General features: G+C 45.7%; 1 protein-coding gene across 22 annotated transcripts in view; it reads left to right on the top strand.

Annotated features, from left to right (window-relative positions):
* The window catches only part of LOC139571467 (neurexin-1a-like), an 865,000-nt gene that overhangs the window by 518,337 nt on the left and 328,648 nt on the right, over positions 1 to 18,015 (top strand). For all 22 annotated transcript variants that reach the window (XM_071394377.1, XM_071394372.1, XM_071394379.1 and 19 more), the window contains one exon: positions 3,743 to 3,924. In XM_071394377.1, coding sequence (XP_071250478.1) covers positions 3,743 to 3,924 — 182 coding nt within the window. The remainder of the gene's footprint in view (positions 1 to 3,742; positions 3,925 to 18,015) is intronic.

The raw sequence follows: 18,015 nt of genomic DNA, 5'->3' as shown, positions 1-18,015 counted from the left end.
TGTAATAATGAGGCATCCAGCAGATCCAAGGGTAGTGGTGTGTAATAATGAGGCATCCAGCAGATCCAAGGGTAGTGGTGTGTAATAATGAGGCATCCAGCAGATCCAAGGGTAGTGGTGTGTAATAATGAGGCATCCAGCAGATCCAAGGGTAGTGGTGTGTAATAATGAGGCATCCAGCAGATCCAAGGGTAGTGGTGTGTAATAATGAGGCATCCAGCAGATCCAAGGGCAGTGGTGTGTAATAACGAGGCATCCAGCAGATCCAAGGGTAGTGGTGTGTAATAATGAGGCATCCAGCAGATCCAAGGGTAGTGGTGTGTAATAATGAGGCATCCAGCAGATCCAAGGGCAGTGGTGTGTAATAACGAGGCATCCAGCAGATCCAAGGGTAGTGGTGTGTAATAATGAGGCATCCAGCAGATCCAAGGGTAGTGGTGTGTAATAATGAGGCATCCAGCAGATCCAAGGGTAGTGGTGTGTAATAATGAGGCATCCAGCAGATCCAAGGGTAGTGGTGTGTAATAATGAGGCATCCAGCAGATCCAAGGGTAGTGGTGTGTAATAATGAGGCATCCAGCAGATCCAAGGGTAGTGGTGTGTAATAATGAGGCATCCAGCAGATCCAAGGGTAGTGGTGTGTAATAATGAGGCATCCAGCAGATCCAAGGGTAGTGGTGTGTAATAATGAGGCATCCAGCAGATCCAAGGGTAGTGGTGTGTAATAATGAGGCATCCAGCAGATCCAAGGGTAGTGGTGTGTAATAATGAGGCATCCAGCAGATCCAAGGGTAGTGGTGTGTAATAATGAGGCATCCAGCAGATCCAAGGGTAGTGGTGTGTAATAATGAGGCATCCAGCAGATCCAAGGGCAGTGCTGTGTAATAACGAGGCATCCAGCAGATCCAAGGGTAGTGGTGTGTAATAATGAGGCATCCAGCAGATCCAAGGGTAGTGGTGTGTAATAATGAGGCATCCAGCAGATCCAAGGGCAGTGGTGTGTAATAACGAGGCATCCAGCAGATCCAAGGGTAGTGGTGTGTAATAATGAGGCATCCAGCAGATCCAAGGGTAGTGGTGTGTAATAATGAGGCATCCAGCAGATCCAAGGGTAGTGGTGTGTAATAATGAGGCATCCAGCAGATCCAAGGGTAGTGGTGTGTAATAATGAGGCATCCAGCAGATCCAAGGGCAGTGGTGTGTAATAATGAGGCATCCAGCAGATCCAAGGGTAGTGGTGTGTAATAATGAGGCATCCAGCAGATCCAAGGGCAGTGGTGTGTAATAATGAGGCATCCAGCAGATCCAAGGGTAGTGGTGTGTAATAATGAGGCATCCAGCAGATCCAAGGGTAGTGGTGTGTAATAATGAGGCATCCAGCAGATCCAAGGGTAGTGGTGTGTAATAATGAGGCATCCAGCAGATCCAAGGGTAGTGGTGTGTAATAATGAGGCATCCAGCAGATCCAAGGGTAGTGGTGTGTAATAATGAGGCATCCAGCAGATCCAAGGGTAGTGGTGTGTAATAATGAGGCATCCAGCAGATCCAAGGGTAGTGGTGTGTAATAATGAGGCATCCAGCAGATCCAAGGGTAGTGGTGTGTAATAATGAGACATCCAGCAGATCCAAGGGTAGTGGTGTGTAATAATGAGGCATCCAGCAGATCCAAGGGCAGTGCTGTGTAATAACGAGGCATCCAGCAGATCCAAGGGTAGTGGTGTGTAATAATGAGGCATCCAGCAGATCCAAGGGTAGTGGTGTGTAATAATGAGGCATCCAGCAGATCCAAGGGCAGTGGTGTGTAATAACGAGGCATCCAGCAGATCCAAGGGTAGTGGTGTGTAATAATGAGGCATCCAGCAGATCCAAGGGTAGTGGTGTGTAATAATGAGGCATCCAGCAGATCCAAGGGTAGTGGTGTGTAATAATGAGGCATCCAGCAGATCCAAGGGTAGTGGTGTGTAATAATGAGGCATCCAGCAGATCCAAGGGCAGTGGTGTGTAATAATGAGGCATCCAGCAGATCCAAGGGTAGTGGTGTGTAATAATGAGGCATCCAGCAGATCCAAGGGCAGTGGTGTGTAATAATGAGGCATCCAGCAGATCCAAGGGTAGTGGTGTGTAATAATGAGGCATCCAGCAGATCCAAGGGTAGTGGTGTGTAATAATGAGGCATCCAGCAGATCCAAGGGTAGTGGTGTGTAATAATGAGGCATCCAGCAGATCCAAGGGTAGTGGTGTGTAATAATGAGGCATCCAGCAGATCCAAGGGTAGTGGTGTGTAATAATGAGGCATCCAGCAGATCCAAGGGTAGTGGTGTGTAATAATGAGGCATCCAGCAGATCCAAGGGTAGTGGTGTGTAATAATGAGGCATCCAGCAGATCCAAGGGTAGTGGTGTGTAATAATGAGGCATCCAGCAGATCCAAGGGCAGTGGTGTGTAATAACGAGGCATCCAGCAGATCCAAGGGTAGTGGTGTGTAATAATGAGGCATCCAGCAGATCCAAGGGTAGTGGTGTGTAATAATGAGGCATCCAGCAGATCCAAGGGCAGTGGTGTGTAATAACGAGGCATCCAGCAGATCCAAGGGTAGTGGTGTGTAATAATGAGGCATCCAGCAGATCCAAGGGTAGTGGTGTGTAATAATGAGGCATCCAGCAGATCCAAGGGTAGTGGTGTGTAATAATGAGGCATCCAGCAGATCCAAGGGTAGTGGTGTGTAATAATGAGGCATCCAGCAGATCCAAGGGTAGTGGTGTGTAATAATGAGGCATCCAGCAGATCCAAGGGTAGTGGTGTGTAATAATGAGGCATCCAGCAGATCCAAGGGTAGTGGTGTGTAATAATGAGGCATCCAGCAGATCCAAGGGCAGTGGTGTGTAATAATGAGGCATCCAGCAGATCCAAGGGCAGTGGTGTGTAATAATGAGGCATCCAGCAGATCCAAGGGTAGTGGTGTGTAATAACGAGGCATCCAGCAGATCCAAGGGTAGTGGTGTGTAATAACGAGGCATCCAGCAGATCCAAGGGCAGTGGTGTGTAATAACGAGGCATCCAGCAGATCCAAGGGTAGTGGTGTGTAATAATGAGGCATCCAGCAGATCCAAGGGCAGTGGTGTGTAATAATGAGGCATCCAGCAGATCCAAGGGCAGTGGTGTGTAATAATGAGGCATCCAGCAGATCCAAGGGCAGTGGTGTGTAATAACGAGGCATCCAGCAGATCCAAGGGTAGTGGTGTGTAATAATGAGGCATCCAGCAGATCCAAGGGTAGTGGTGTGTAATAATGAGGCATCCAGCAGATCCAAGGGTAGTGGTGTGTAATAATGAGGCATCCAGCAGATCCAAGGGTAGTGGTGTGTAATAATGAGGCATCCAGCAGATCCAAGGGTAGTGGTGTGTAATAATGAGGCATACTTACACAGACAGGAAACTGCTTCACTGGAAGAAAATGACTCCCGTTTTATCTGTGTTAAAGTCAGTGTGTGTTTTCATGAAGGTCAAGTTGCAGTTTGAAATCCTTGGCATTACTATAGTTGGGTGTTTGTGTTTCGTAAATATGATGACTCACAAGTATTCCTTTACAGAAAATATTCCGGAGTACATCCGATGAATTTTCACATCCAACTACTTTCTTTCTGATAAGTGACAATATTATCCTGACTTTAAACTTTACAGAGATAGTGGTCCATTTCAAATTATTAACAACCTAACCCTCCTCTTTCTCTCCTCTCTCTCCAGCTGGAACTACTTATATATTTGGCCGTGACGGTGGACTAATCACGTATACATGGCCTCCCAATGACAGGCCCAGCACGCGGGCAGACAGGCTGGCTATAGGTTTCAGCACACAGCTGGAGGATGCTGTTCTGGTGAGGGTGGACAGCTCATCTGGCCTTGGAGACTACCTGAAGCTACACATTGTAAGTCTCTACTACTCTACTCAGCCTCTACTGTTGTCCTACTGATACTCTACTCTATTCTACTCTACTCAGCCTCTACCGTTGTCCTACTGATACTCTAATCTATTCTACTCTACTCAGACTCTACTCTAATTCACTAGTTTATGTATATCCTAATACACACCCACAAATATGCTACATGATGATTCTGGTGATGATGAGGATGATGTGGATGCTGGTGATGATGATGATGATATCATAACGATGAGGAAGGTTCTACAACGAACTAGCATAATCATGACCTTATAACAGTAATGGATAGTTTAATGATAATGGGGAAGTTGATTCATAGAAGCATCGGTGTGGCTTCACACTAGTAGCGCAGGGAACCGTTTTTGGCATTTGGCAGGCATCAAATGCGTGCAGTTCTAGTATTAACAAGATGCTACTTCCTTCTTCCCTCTGGTTGGGTTCTGGTCTGTGTATTGTAGTGTCTCATGTGAGCCTTAAGCCCAGAGAGCCAAGTCAGAGCCTGGGGAGACGTAGCTGTTCTTTTGTGTTTTGTTTTTTGTTCATATTGCTCTGACTTTTATTTATTTTATTTTATTGTCTTTTTGTTTTCTCAAGATTTGATTGGGTCTAATTGTGTTGCTGTCCTGGGGCTCTGTGGGGTCTGTTTGTGTTTGTGTTTGTTAGTGTTTGCTTAAGGGACTCTTCTCCAGGTTCATCTCTCTGTTGGTGATGGCTTTGTTATGGAAGGTTTGGGAATCGCTTCCTTTTAGGTGGTTGTGGAATTTAACGGCTGTTTTCTAGATTTTGATAATTAGCGGTTATCGGCCTAATTCTGCTCTGCATGCTTTATTTTGTGTTTTACGTTGTGCACAGAGGATATTTTTGCAGAATTCTGCATGCAGAGTCTCAATTTGGTGTTTGTTCCATTTTGTGAATTCTTGGTTGGTGAGCAGACCCCAGACCTCACAACCATAAAGGGAAATGGGTTCTAATAACTGATTCAAGTATTTTTAGCCAGATCCTAATTGGTATGTTGAATTTATGTTCCTTTTGATTGCATAGAAGGCTCTTCTTGCCTTGACTCTCAGATCGTTCACAGCTTTGTGGAAGTTACCTGTGGCGCTGATGTTCAGGCCTAGGTATATCGTTTTTATTGTGTTCCAGGGTGACAGTGTTTTGATGGAATTTGTAATTGTGTTGCTCGCAACTGGACCTTTTTTAGAACACCATTACTTTTGTCTTACTGAGATTTACTGTCAGGGCCCAGGTCTGACAGAATCTGTGCAGAAGATGCTGATGTAGGTGCTGATGTAGTCCCTCCTTGGTTGGGGACCGCAAACACTAGACATTTCACTTCAGATTCTCGTAGGGTGAGAACGGGTGCTGCAGACTGTTCTAGTGCCCTCACCAATTCGTTGACGTACAGTTGAAGTCGGAAGTTTACATACACTTAGCTTAGAGTCATTAAAAGTCGTTTTCAACCACTCCACACATTTCTTGAAAACAAACTATAGTTTTGGCAAGTCGGTTAGGACATCTACTTTGTGTATGACAGAAGTAATTTTTCCAACAATTGTTTACAGACAGATTATTTCACTTATAATTCACTGTATCACAATTCCAGTGGGTCAGAAGTTTACTTACATTAAGTTGACTGTGCCTTTAAACAGCTTGGAAAATTCCAGAAAATGATGTCATGGCTTTAGAAGTTTCTGATTGGCTAATTGTTTGATCATTTGCTGTATTTCAAGGCCTACCTTCCAACTAAGTGCCTTTTTGCTTGACATCATGGGAAAATCTAAATAAATCAGCCAAGACCACAGAAAAAAATTTGTAGACCTCCACAAGTCTGGTTCATCCTTGGGAGCAATTTCCAAACACCTGAAGGTACCACGTTCATCTGTACAAACAACAGTATGCAAGTATAAACACCATGGGACAACGCAGCCATCAAACCGCTCAGGAAGGAGACATGTTCATTTCTAGGAGATAGAACGTACTTTGCTGCGAAAAGTGCAAATCAATCCCAGAACAACAGCAAAGGACCTTGTGAAGATGCTGGAGGAAACAGGTAGAAAAGTATCTATATCCACAGTAAAACAAGTCCTATATCGACTTAACCTGAAAGGCCGCTTAGCAAGGAGGAAGCCCCTGCTCCAAACCGCCATAAAAAAACAGACTACGGTTTGCAACTGCACATGGGGACAAAGATCATACTTATTGGAGAAATGTCCTCTGGTCTGATGAAACAAAAATATAACTGTTTGGCCATAATGGCCGTCGTTATGTTTGGAGGTAAATGGGGGAGGTTTGCAAGCCCGAAGAACACCATCTCAACCGTGAAGCATGGGGGTGGCAGCATCATGTTGTGGTGGAGCTTTGCTGCAGAAGGGTCTGGTGCACTTTACAAAATAGATGGCATCATGAGGAAGTAAAATTATGTGGATATATTGAAGCAACATCTCAAGACATCAGTCAGGATGTTAAAACTTGGTTGCAAATGGGTCTTCCAAATGGACAATGACCCCAAGCATACTTCCAAAGTTGTGGCAAAATGGCTTAAGGACAACAAAGTCAAGGTATTGGAGTGGCCATCAGAAAGCCCTGAACTCAATCCTATAGAACATTTGTGTGCAGAACTGATAAAGCGTGTGCGAGCAAGGAGGCCTACAAAACTGACTCAGTTACACCAGCTCTGTCAGGAGGAATGGGCTAAAATTCAGCCAACTTATTGTGGGAAGCTTGTGGAAGGCTACCCGAAACATTTGACCCAAGTTAAACAATTTAAATGCAATGCTACCAAATACTAATTGAGTGTATGTAAACTTCTGACCCACTAGGAATGTGATGAAAGAAATAAAAGCTGAAATAAATCATTCTCTCTACTATTATTCTGACATTTCACATTCTTAAAATAAAGTGGTGATCCTAACTGACCTAAAACTGAATTTTTACTTGGATTAAATGTCAGGAATTGTGAAAAACTGAGTTTAAATGTATTTGGCTAAGGTGTATGTAAACTTCCGACTTCGACTGTATCCTATCACACATAAGTTTAGTGATATTATCGTATTGTGAGGTCACTAGCCACAGTCATGGCAACATATCCTTTCATGTGGAAATAATGCATCATTTTATACCTTTCAGAAATGCACATACACACATACACCTGCCCCACCTCTTACCTCACACACACACCTTCACACACACCTTCACACACACACCTTCACACACACACACACACACCTTCACACACACACACACCTTCACACACACCTTCACACACACACACACACACACACACACACACACACACACACACACACACACACACACACACACACACACACACACACACACACACACACACACACACACACACACACACACACACACACACACACACACACACACACACACACACACACACACACACACACACACACACACAGACCTTCACATACACACACTCATGTACAGACCTCACCCACCATCCTCCAACGGACTCTGGGTAGCTAGCATCAATATGTCTCTGGGCTGCAGCTGGTGCTCTGTGATTATAACTAGGGCTGACTACCTATGGCACCTTATTCCTTCTACAGTGCACTGCTTTTGTCCAGAGCCTTTGTTAAAAGTAGTGCATTTCAAATGGAATAGGGTGCCGTTTGGGACTCAGCCTAGGATACTGGAGCACAGATCAAATTCAAGCGCAGCAGCATACGGTGGCCTCAGAGGCCTCAAACCATGACCCGGGGCCTTAGTGATGGGTGTGAACCTGGAGAGACACAGGGCTCTCGTTAACAAAGAGAAGGATAAAAGGTCTTAACACTGTGTGCCTGTGTTTGCCTGTGTGTTGGGAACCGGGTCCTCTGTGACCTCTCTCTGGTAGTGGAGGGGATAGTGAGCAGTAGCTGAGACCCTAGCGTTAGGGAAGGTGGGTGAGAGACCTGTATGGTGTCAACCCTCCTGCTGTGTTCCGGTCGAATTGGACCCATTTACAATGTAGATAATTTAATCTGAACACACAAAATACATGTTGATGATTTTCCTAAAATGTGGGTGTTTTATTTCACTTTTGTAGACCTGTGGTGTTCCCGGTCAAAAATGACCTGTCATTGGAAATGAATGGGTGAGACTACAATTGGTGTATAACATTTTCTTCATGCCCATTAATCAGATGGACACACTACCTCTCCCAGACCCCCACATGCATGTGTAAATGCACACGGTGGAGACCTGGTCTGGACTTTCCACCATAGTAGTACCAACAGAAACCCCTAAACACCTCCCCGAGCACTCTTGCGACCACTCCGTGAGAGCCTTCTGTGGCCAAGAAGCAGTGGGGTCATGACAAACTAACCAGGGTAGGCCTAGCACCACGGGAAACGCAGGAGAGTCAATAAGAAAGAGACTAATTATCTCCTTGTGACCCCCCTGCGTCACCATGCCCAGAGGAGCGGTGGCCTCCCTAATCAACCCTGACCCTAATGGTCGACTATCTAAGGTGTGAACGGGGAAGGGAACAGCCACGGGAACAACGGGGATCCCTAAACTATGGGCGAACGATTTATCTATAAAATTCCCAGCCGCGTCTGAATCGACGAGCGCCTTATGCTGGGAATGCAGGGAAAACTCAGGGAAAGTGACAAACACAAACATATGTGCAACGGAGCGCTCTGGGTGAGAATGGTACCGGCTCACCTGGGGTGGCGCCAGAGCGCCCTGCCTGTTGCCTCAATACCCAGAGGAACCAACCTGGCACCGACCGGCAGTGTGACCTCTGCGGCCACAGATTGAGCTGATGGTGATTGAGCTGGAACCCCCTCCGGTCTCCCTGCGCACCGCCCCTCCCAGCTCCATGGGTATCCGAGAATGGGTGCGGGGGGGATGGAACCAACAGACCCCGATCTGAACGTCCGCGGGTAGCCAGCAGGTTATCCAGCCGGATGGACAGGTCCACCAGCTGGTCAAACGTGAGGGTGGTGTCTCTACAGGCCAACTCCCGACGGACGTCCTCGCGCAGACTGCAGCAGTAATGGTCGATCAGGGCCCTGTCGTTCTATCCCGCGCCGGCAGCCAGGGTGCGAAACTCCAGGGCGAACTCCTGGGCGCTCCTCGTCCCCTGTCTCAGATGGAAGAGGCGCGGGTGAACTCCTCAAACTGGTCCAACGCCGCATCTCCCTCTCTCCACACGGCGTTGGCCCACTCCAGGGCTTTCCTGTTGAGGCACGAGACGAGGGCGTACACCCTCTCAGGGCCCGAAGGAGCCGGGTGGACGGTTGCCAGGTATAAGTTCAGCTGCAATATAATCCCCTGGGAGTTCGCAGCCGTCCCATCGTATTCCTGGGGCAGGGAGAGACGAATCCCACTGGGACCAGGAGAAGGAGGGGCGCTCAGTGGAGACCCCGGTTGTGCTGGTGGAGGCGCTGGGAGAACTCCCTGTCTCTGCCAGCGGTCCATTGTCTGGACAACGCGGTCAATGGCGGTGCCAAGATGGTGGAGCATTGCTGCGTGCTCCCGGACGCACTCCTCCACCCCTATTCCCGGGGTACCTGCTCCTGCTGACTCCATAAGTTTGGGTCCGGAATTCTGTAAGGAATGCGTACTGGCGGCAGAGAAGTCAGGCGCAGGGGAGCAAAGACTGTGTTACAACGGCGCAGTATAATAATAAAAATCACAGTGAACAAAAACAATATATACAATGGGACAAAACCCCATCGAACACCAGACATAACGTGCACAAGCACTTACAATAAACAATTCCGGACAAGGACATGGGGAAACAGAGGGTTAAATACACAACATGTAATTATGGAATTGAAACCAAGTGTGTGGGAAGACAAGACAAAACAAATGGAAAATGAAAGGTGGATCGGTGATGGCTAGAAGGCCGGCGACGCAGACCGCCCGAACACCGCCCGAACAAGGAGAGGGACCGACTTCGGTGGAAGTCGTGACAAACTAACTCAACAGTAGGGTTAAGGAAGGGAAGGTCTTAGCCTTACTGTCCCTACAGTATGTGTTAGGAAGCCAGTCCTATGTGAGGGGATAGGGAGCAGGACACGGGAAACCTGGAGTGTGGGGGAGGGCTGGGGAGGGGAAGGGGAGAGGGGTGAGGAGGGAAAGGGCTGAGGAAGGGAGGAAGGAGCCTCACATGGTGTGAGCAAGAAGGGGGAGGGAGGTCATATGGCTCCACTAGTAGCAGATGCTCCTGGCTCCGATTCCGTGTGTTTGTGTACTCCGTTCTCCCTCCGTGCTCCCTCCATGTGGCCTACTGTGACTACGAGAGCACTTACAGTGAGGAAATTATGATAGGCATGTTATTACTGCATTGAGGTCAGAGGGCTGTGAGAATCATCCCACACTCTTTCCTTTGTGTGTGTTTGCTTATGTGTGCTTGTGTGTGTGCTTATGTGTGTGTTTGTGTCTCATCCTCCCTCTTCTATACTCCTTTCGCATCAACGGCTGCTCTCAATACCTCCTTTATATTCTACATGTATTGATTTATTACATGTTAATCTGAGGGGTTCCTTAAACACCACATTTCACTGCAGGAAAATAAGAGGGTGAGAGAGTGAGAGAGTGAATGAAAGGAGAGATAGAAGAGAGAGAAAGATGAGAGAGAGAGGAGAGAGAGAGAAGGAAAGTAGAGGAGCGTCGGCACAAAACAAGTACCAGTGGCCCCTTGGGGACCCACCACAGAGCAGCACAGCTCAACGTGGAAAAAACATGATCAGCAGCAGCAAAACTGCCTCTCAAAGCACACTCAGAAAGCAAATGGCTGCTTAAAATACACTGGGTTGGCAGATGGACTTCCAGTAACTGTCGAAGAATGAGAGTGAGAACATCCTCTGCATGGATACAACTCTATCGATGATTTTCTCATGTAATTTCCCAGTGAAACCAAAAGTCATGCTATATTTCAAGACCTTCGTTTTCAATGGCGGCCACATATTTCCATTACCAGAACTGTGACTAGCCCATAACGTCATACGAGGAGTGTATTATCACTTCAGCTGGTGTGAGAGATGTGATTCAACCGGACGGACGGAATCACACAAGGACACACACACTCTCTCTGTCTCTCCCAATTCAAAGTGGCTTTATTGGCATGGAAAACGTGTTTACAAAGTCAAAGCAAGTGAAAAAATAATAAACTAAACAACAACGACAAAAAACAAGAAAGCGAAGGATAGGAGTCCCGCATCTAACCAGCCACATAACTGCAGACCAGGTGTATGGCAATGTGTGGGTGAGCAATTTGATATTGTGAACAGAGTGCCCCATGGTGGCGGTGGGGTTATGGTATGGGCAGGCATAAGTTACGGACAACGAACACAGTTGAATTGTATTGATGGCAATTTGAATGCACAGAGATAGCGTGACGAGATCCTGAGGCCCCTTGTCATTCCATTCATCAGCCGCCATCACCTCATGTTTCAGTATGGTAATGCACGGCCACAGGACGCAAGGATCTCAACTCAACTTACTGTTGAGAGTTACCGGTAACTACTAAAATAAAGGAAAAACCAACAAACAGTATCTTAAAGGACGTTAATAAGGATTGGTGTCCCACTAGTGGAACAACTTCCGGTGAAACTGGATGGCGCACAATTCAAATAAATAATCATAAATTTTAGGGATCTTAAACATTTATGTACATATAAGTGTCTTATATTGGCTGTAAGCTTAAATTCTTGTTAATCTAACTGCACTGTCCGATCTACAGTAGCTATTGCAGCGAAAACATGCCATGCGATTGTTTGAGGACGGCACCCACATCAAATATTTTTCCACCGGCAAGGGTTTCATACATTCAAATTACGATTAAATATTCACTTACTTTTTGAAAATCTTCCTCTGATTTGTCATCTTAAGGGTCCCAGCTATAACATGTAGTGTTGTTTTGTTATACAAAATACTTCTTTATATCCCAAAAAGTCTGTTTAGTTGGCGCCATCGATTTGAGTAATCCACTCGTTCAACATGCAGAGAAAGCAATCTGAAAATCTACCCCTAAACCTTGTTTTAACAAGTCAAAATATGTTTCTATTTACTCCTCAGATACCCTAAAATGTAATCAAACTATAATATTTATTTCAGAAAGAAGTAGGTTCAATAGAAAACCAATTTTAGCAGGAGCGTAATGTCTTCATGGCACACAAACACACATTTCCAAGACTGTGTCGCTCTACTGAAACTGATATTTCTTATTCGTTTTTGAAGTTACAAGCCTGAAACCTTGAACATAGACTGCTGACACCCTGTGGAAGCCATAGGAATTGCATCCAGGGAGCTAATTGTCAATATGACTTTTCTCTTGCAATACTAAGAGGATGGTCTCTCAAAAAAAAAAGTTTTTCTTTGGATTTTCTCCTATCATATCAATTGTGTTATATTCTCCTACATTATTAAAACATTTCTACAAACTTCAAAGTGGTTTCTTTCCAATGGTACCAATTATATGGTTATCCTGGCTTCAGGCCTGAGCTACAGGCAGTTTACTTCGGGCACGTCATTCAGACAGGAAGTGGAGAAAAAAGGGGCCTAGCCCTAAGAAGTTGATAAACTTGGAGTAGCTAACACAATGTCATTCCAAGATGGCGTAGCAGTGCAGACGTTGGTTGTCATTCTATCGTGTAAATGTTTCATTTTTCATCTGTTTTTATATATATTTCAATATCTTTTCAATATATTTTTCCATTTTTTAATTAAATATACCTTCCGGCAACCCGCCTCACCCAATGTGATACGGATCTGCTATTTTTTTTAGACCTTATAGCCAGAACCTTCATCAGAAGCTAACCAGCTAATTAGCTGCTAGCTATTTAGTCATTGTTAGCCACTGCTAGCGGCATTTACCTTTAGCACAGACACCAGCCGCTTTTAGCCTGGATTATAGCTAGCTGCACAGTGCGTTATAAACTCTCTCCATATTGGACTGTTTTTCTCCACTACAACACCGGAATCATGCCATAAGCCCTGGACCATTACGCCTGATTGTCGCAGCTAGCTAGCTACTACCGAGTGGCCCAGCCCCGAAGCTAGCCTTGAGCCAGGCCCATCTACCAGCCTGCTCAGTGGACCCTATGACCACTCGGCTACACACCTAATGCCATCCTGAATCTTCACTAAAATGACTAGAATCCACTACACCACCGGATTCTTGCCGTAAACTCTGGACATTTGCATCGGATCATCGCTGCTAGCTAGCTGCTACCGAGTTGCTAGAGTGGCTAACAACCTTGTCCCAAAGCTAGCACCAGTTAGCCGTGAGCCAGGCGCATCTCCCGGCTAGCAATCATCTATTGCTGTTCACTGAAATTACTCCAGCTACAATACCTCTTTTGCCAAATGGCCTGGACCCTTTGTCGACACGGAGCGCCACCGTTCCATCACGACTGGTCTGCCAACGTAATTCCATCCGTTGTGCCCTCAACCGGCCATTGCCGGACGTCGGAGCAGACGCTTCTTCTAGCCCCAGCCTGCTAACTTTCTTATTTTTTGAACGCCGTGTCTCCCACTTGCTATAGTAGTAACGACTACCTAGCGGCTTCCCTGTTTCATCTTTTGCTGTTCACTGGACCCTATGGTCACTTGGCTACATAGCTGATGCCTGCTGGACTGTTCATTAATCACGCTACTCCATTTTTGTTTATTTTGTTTATCTGTCGGCCCCAGCCTCAAACTCAGGCCCTGTTTGTAGTTAACTGACCCTCTCTGCCCATTCATCGCCATTTTACCTGTTGTTGTCTTAGCTGATTATCTGTTGTTGTCTTACCCGTTGTTGTCTTAGCTAGCTCTCCCAATCAACACCTGTGATTGCTTTATGCCTCGCGTTATGTCTCTCTCTAATGTCAGTATGCCTTGTATACTGTTGTATAGGAAAGTTATCATTATTTTAATTCACAACTGAGCCCCTAGTCCCACTCAACATGCCTCAGATACCTCTTTTGTCCCACATTCCACACATGCGGTGACCTCACCCAGCATAACTAGTGCGTCCAGAGATGCAACCTCTCTTATCGTCGCCAAAAGCCTAGGTTTACATCCACTGTACCCACACCCTACCATACCCCTGTCTGTACATTATGGCCTGAATCTATCCTCATCGTACTCTTCCTCTGCTCCTCGGGTGATGTGGAGGTTAACCCAGTCCCTGCGTGTCCCCAGGAGCTCTCATTTGTTGACTTCTGTAACCGTAAAAGCCTTGGTTTCATGCATGTTAACATCAGAAGCCTCCTCCCTAAGTTCGTTTTACTCACCACTTTAGCACACTCTGCCAACCCTGATGTCCTTGCCTTGTTTGAATCCTGGCCACCAAAAATTCTGAGATTTCCATACCCAACTACAACATTTTCCGTCAAGATAAACCTGCCAAAGGGGGAGGAGTTGCAATCTACTGCAGAGATGGCCTGCAAAGTTCTGTCATACTTTCCAGGTCTATCCCAAACAGTTTGAGCTCCTAATTTAAAAAACGTATATCTCCATAAATAAGTCTCTCACTGTTACCACCTGTTATAGACCCCCTTCAGCTCCCAGCTGTGCCCTGGACACCATATGTGAAGTGATTGCCCTCCATCTATCTTCAGAGTTCATTCTGTTAGGTGACCTAAACAGGAATATGCTTAACACTCCAGCAGTCCTGCAATCTAAGCTAGATGCCCTCAATCTCACACAAATTATCAAGGAACCCACCAGGTACAACCCTAAATCCGTAAACATGGGCACCTCATAGATATTATCCTGACCAACTTGCCCTCCCAGTACACCTCTGCTGTTTTCAATCAGGATCTCAGCGATCACTGCCTCATTGCCCTCATCCGCTATGGGTCCGCGGTCAAACAACTGGTCAATCACTGTCAAACGCTCCCAAAAACACTTCTGCGAGCAGGCCTTTCTAATCGACCTGGCCCGGGTATCCTGGAAGGATATTTACCTCATCCCGTCAGTAGAGGATGCCTGGACATTCTTTAAAAATAAGTTCCTCACCATCTTAAATAAGCATGCCCCTGTCAAAAAATGTAGAACTAAGAACAGATACAGCCCTTGGTTCACTCCAGACCAGACTGCCCTCGACCAGCACAAACACATCCTGTGGCGGACTGCACTAGCATCGAATAGTCCCCATGATATGCACATTTTCAGGGAAGTCAGGATCCAATAGACACAGTCAGTTAGGAAAGCAAAGGCTAGCTTTTTCAAACAGAAATGTGCATCCTGTAGCTCTAACTCCCCAAAAGTTTTGGGACACTGTAAAGTCCGTGGAGATTAAGAGTATCTTCTCCCAGCTGCCTACTGCACTGAGGCTAGGAGACACTGTCACCACCGATAAATCCACGATAATTGAGAATTTCAATAAGCATTTCTCTATGGCTGGCCATGTTTTCCTCCTGGCTACCCCAACCCCGGCCAACAGCTCCACACCCCCCGCTGCTACTTGCCCAAGCCTCCCCAGCTTCTCCTTCACCCAAATCCAGATAGCAGATGTTCTTACCAGTCTGTTCAACCTCTCATTCATATCATCCGAGATCCTTAAAGATTGGAAAGACGCCGCGGTCATCCCCCTCTTCAAAGGGGGTGACACTCTAGACCCAAACTGTTACAGACCTGTATTCATCCTGCCCTGACTTTCTAAAGTTTTAGAAAGCCAAGTTAACAAACTGTCATGACTGTCCTGATCAGGTCAGGTTACAGGAGACCACAACCCTACAGAGTATCTCTCACCCCCAACAGAGGAGGAGAGATCTAGGGGTCTGAAGATGTGAGGGTTTAATGACCCCTTACGCCCATTGTAAATCTTAGGCCACAGACAACATTCCTTTGTCCTCTCACTATGGAGAACCAGCCTCAGAACATTAAACATGCAATAAAGGGACTTTGGAACAATGGTTTCCGTCAGCCACAATGGTGGTCATGACGATAGATGGAATATGAAAATGTATGTCATTTTTGTTTTGTTATTAAAGGTTAATAGATGAAATTATTACGAAAACATTGTAACTTTAAGAGTTTTCCCAGTATATGTTTGATGTTTATACATTGTATGTTGTGTGGAAAATGTCCAAATCAAAGAGAATGTTTTGGTAAAGATGAAATGTGTAGTTAGTTGGCTAAAATTGGATTTGAGTAAAATCTAGACCTTGCCTCTTAACTTGGTACGCCCAGAGACTTGCCCTAAAGGCAGTTACGCCCACTTCTGACCCGAGGGTATAAGACCTGTGAGTTAAGAATGAACAGATCAGACTAAGTGACCCAAGCTGCAGCCAAGGTCTAAAAAGTCAACGAACCCAAAACGCAACATAAGGTTGAAAACAAATAAATCTTATTTCTATCCAAGCTATGGATGAGTAGCTGTGTCTAAGCGGGTGAATTCAAGCCGGACCACCTAGCCTCCACTCTCCATCGAATCGTGGTATCTACACTGTTTCATTCCTAAGCTGTGAGCTCTGAGCTACAGAGCTGTCTGTTCTCAAACGACCCCTTCCAGAGCAAGGGCGAGGAAAAAGACCACTAAGCCAAAAGGACACTGACATCGTGAGGACAACCAGAGAGTTGCGCCGGAGAAGTGCCTCATTGAGAAGCCTAAACGACCCACACGGAGCTTCCTATCTGAGACCTCCAACACGTAATTACATCATTATATTCTGACCCATAAGAGTGGCAGTTCGGGGCAAGGCTAGGGTTAAAATAAGCATAGCTGACAAATGCACCCAAATGTATATTTCTCTCGTGTACTTTCTCTTTTTCTCTCTCTTATAAATCCCCATTTTGGGTGACACGCGCCATAGTGTTTGCCCGTTATACTAATTTCTAATCAATAGCCTAGACGGTGTTTTGTGTATGTGTATATTTTATCATCATTTGAGCTTTCTAGTAAATAAATACTCAACTAAGATTGGTGTGGTACGAACTCATTGGTGAGACCCGGGTCCGTGCAGATTCCCGGATATGCGATGTTCAGAATGAGATTGTAGAGGAAACTGATAAATTTGCGACTGATGTAAAATCGATATTATGATATTTTTTTAGTTAATTTGGGAAATAGAAACTCAATAAAACAAATTTTCCCATGGTGCCCCAGGTTAATGAGTTAAAAATTGCTTGATTAATTTAATCACGCAATTAGAAACCTTTAATCATTCGATGAGCAACAGTCGTCACATTAACTAATATAACGTCACGACAAAACAGATCACTGACCATTTCGGTTCCCACCGTACCTTCTCAGCTGTGCGATCCGGTATCCGAGCTGGTAACGGGTGCACCTCAGCAACGCTCAAGGTACTAAACGATAACTGCCATCAATAAAAGACAGTACTCTGCAGCCATCTTCATCAACATGGCCAAGGCTTTCGACTCTGTCAATCACCGTATTCTTATCAGCAGCCTCAACAGCCTTGGTTTCTCAAATGACTGCCTCGCCTGGTTCACAAACTACTTCTCAGATAGATTTCAGTGTGTAAAATCGGAGGGCCTGTTGTACGGACCTCTGGCAGTCTCTATACTACAGGGTTCAATTCTCAGGCTGACTCTTTTCTCTGTATATTTCACCGATGTTGCTCTTGCTGCTGGTGATTTTTCTGATCCACCTCTATGCAGATGACACCATTCTGTATACATCTGGCCCTTCTTTGGACACTGTGTTAACAAACCTCCTTCCGTGGCCTCCAACTGCTCTTAAACACTAGTAAAACTAAATGCATGCTTTTCAACCAATCGCTGCCCCCACCCGCCCGCCAACTAGCATCACTACTCTGGACGGTTCTGACTTAGAATATGTGGACAACTAAAAATACCTAGGTGTCTGGCTAGACTGTAATCTCTCCTTCCAGACTCATATTAAACATCTCCAATCCAAAATTAAATCTAGAATGTGCTTCCAATTTCAAAACAAAGCCTCCTTCACTAACGCTGCCAAACATACTCTCGTAAACCTGACTATACTACAGATCCTCGACTTTGGCGATGTCATTTACAAAATAGCCTTTAACACTCTACTCAGCAAATTGGATGCAGTCTATCACAGTGCCATCCGTTTGTTACCAATGCCCCATATACCACCCACCACTGTGACCTGTATGCTCTCGTTGGCTGGCC

Source organism: Salvelinus alpinus, chromosome 3, assembly GCF_045679555.1.
Source record: "Salvelinus alpinus chromosome 3, SLU_Salpinus.1, whole genome shotgun sequence".
Classification (NCBI taxonomy): Eukaryota; Metazoa; Chordata; class Actinopteri; order Salmoniformes; family Salmonidae; genus Salvelinus; species Salvelinus alpinus.
This window is presented reverse-complemented; position numbering and strand designations above follow the sequence as displayed.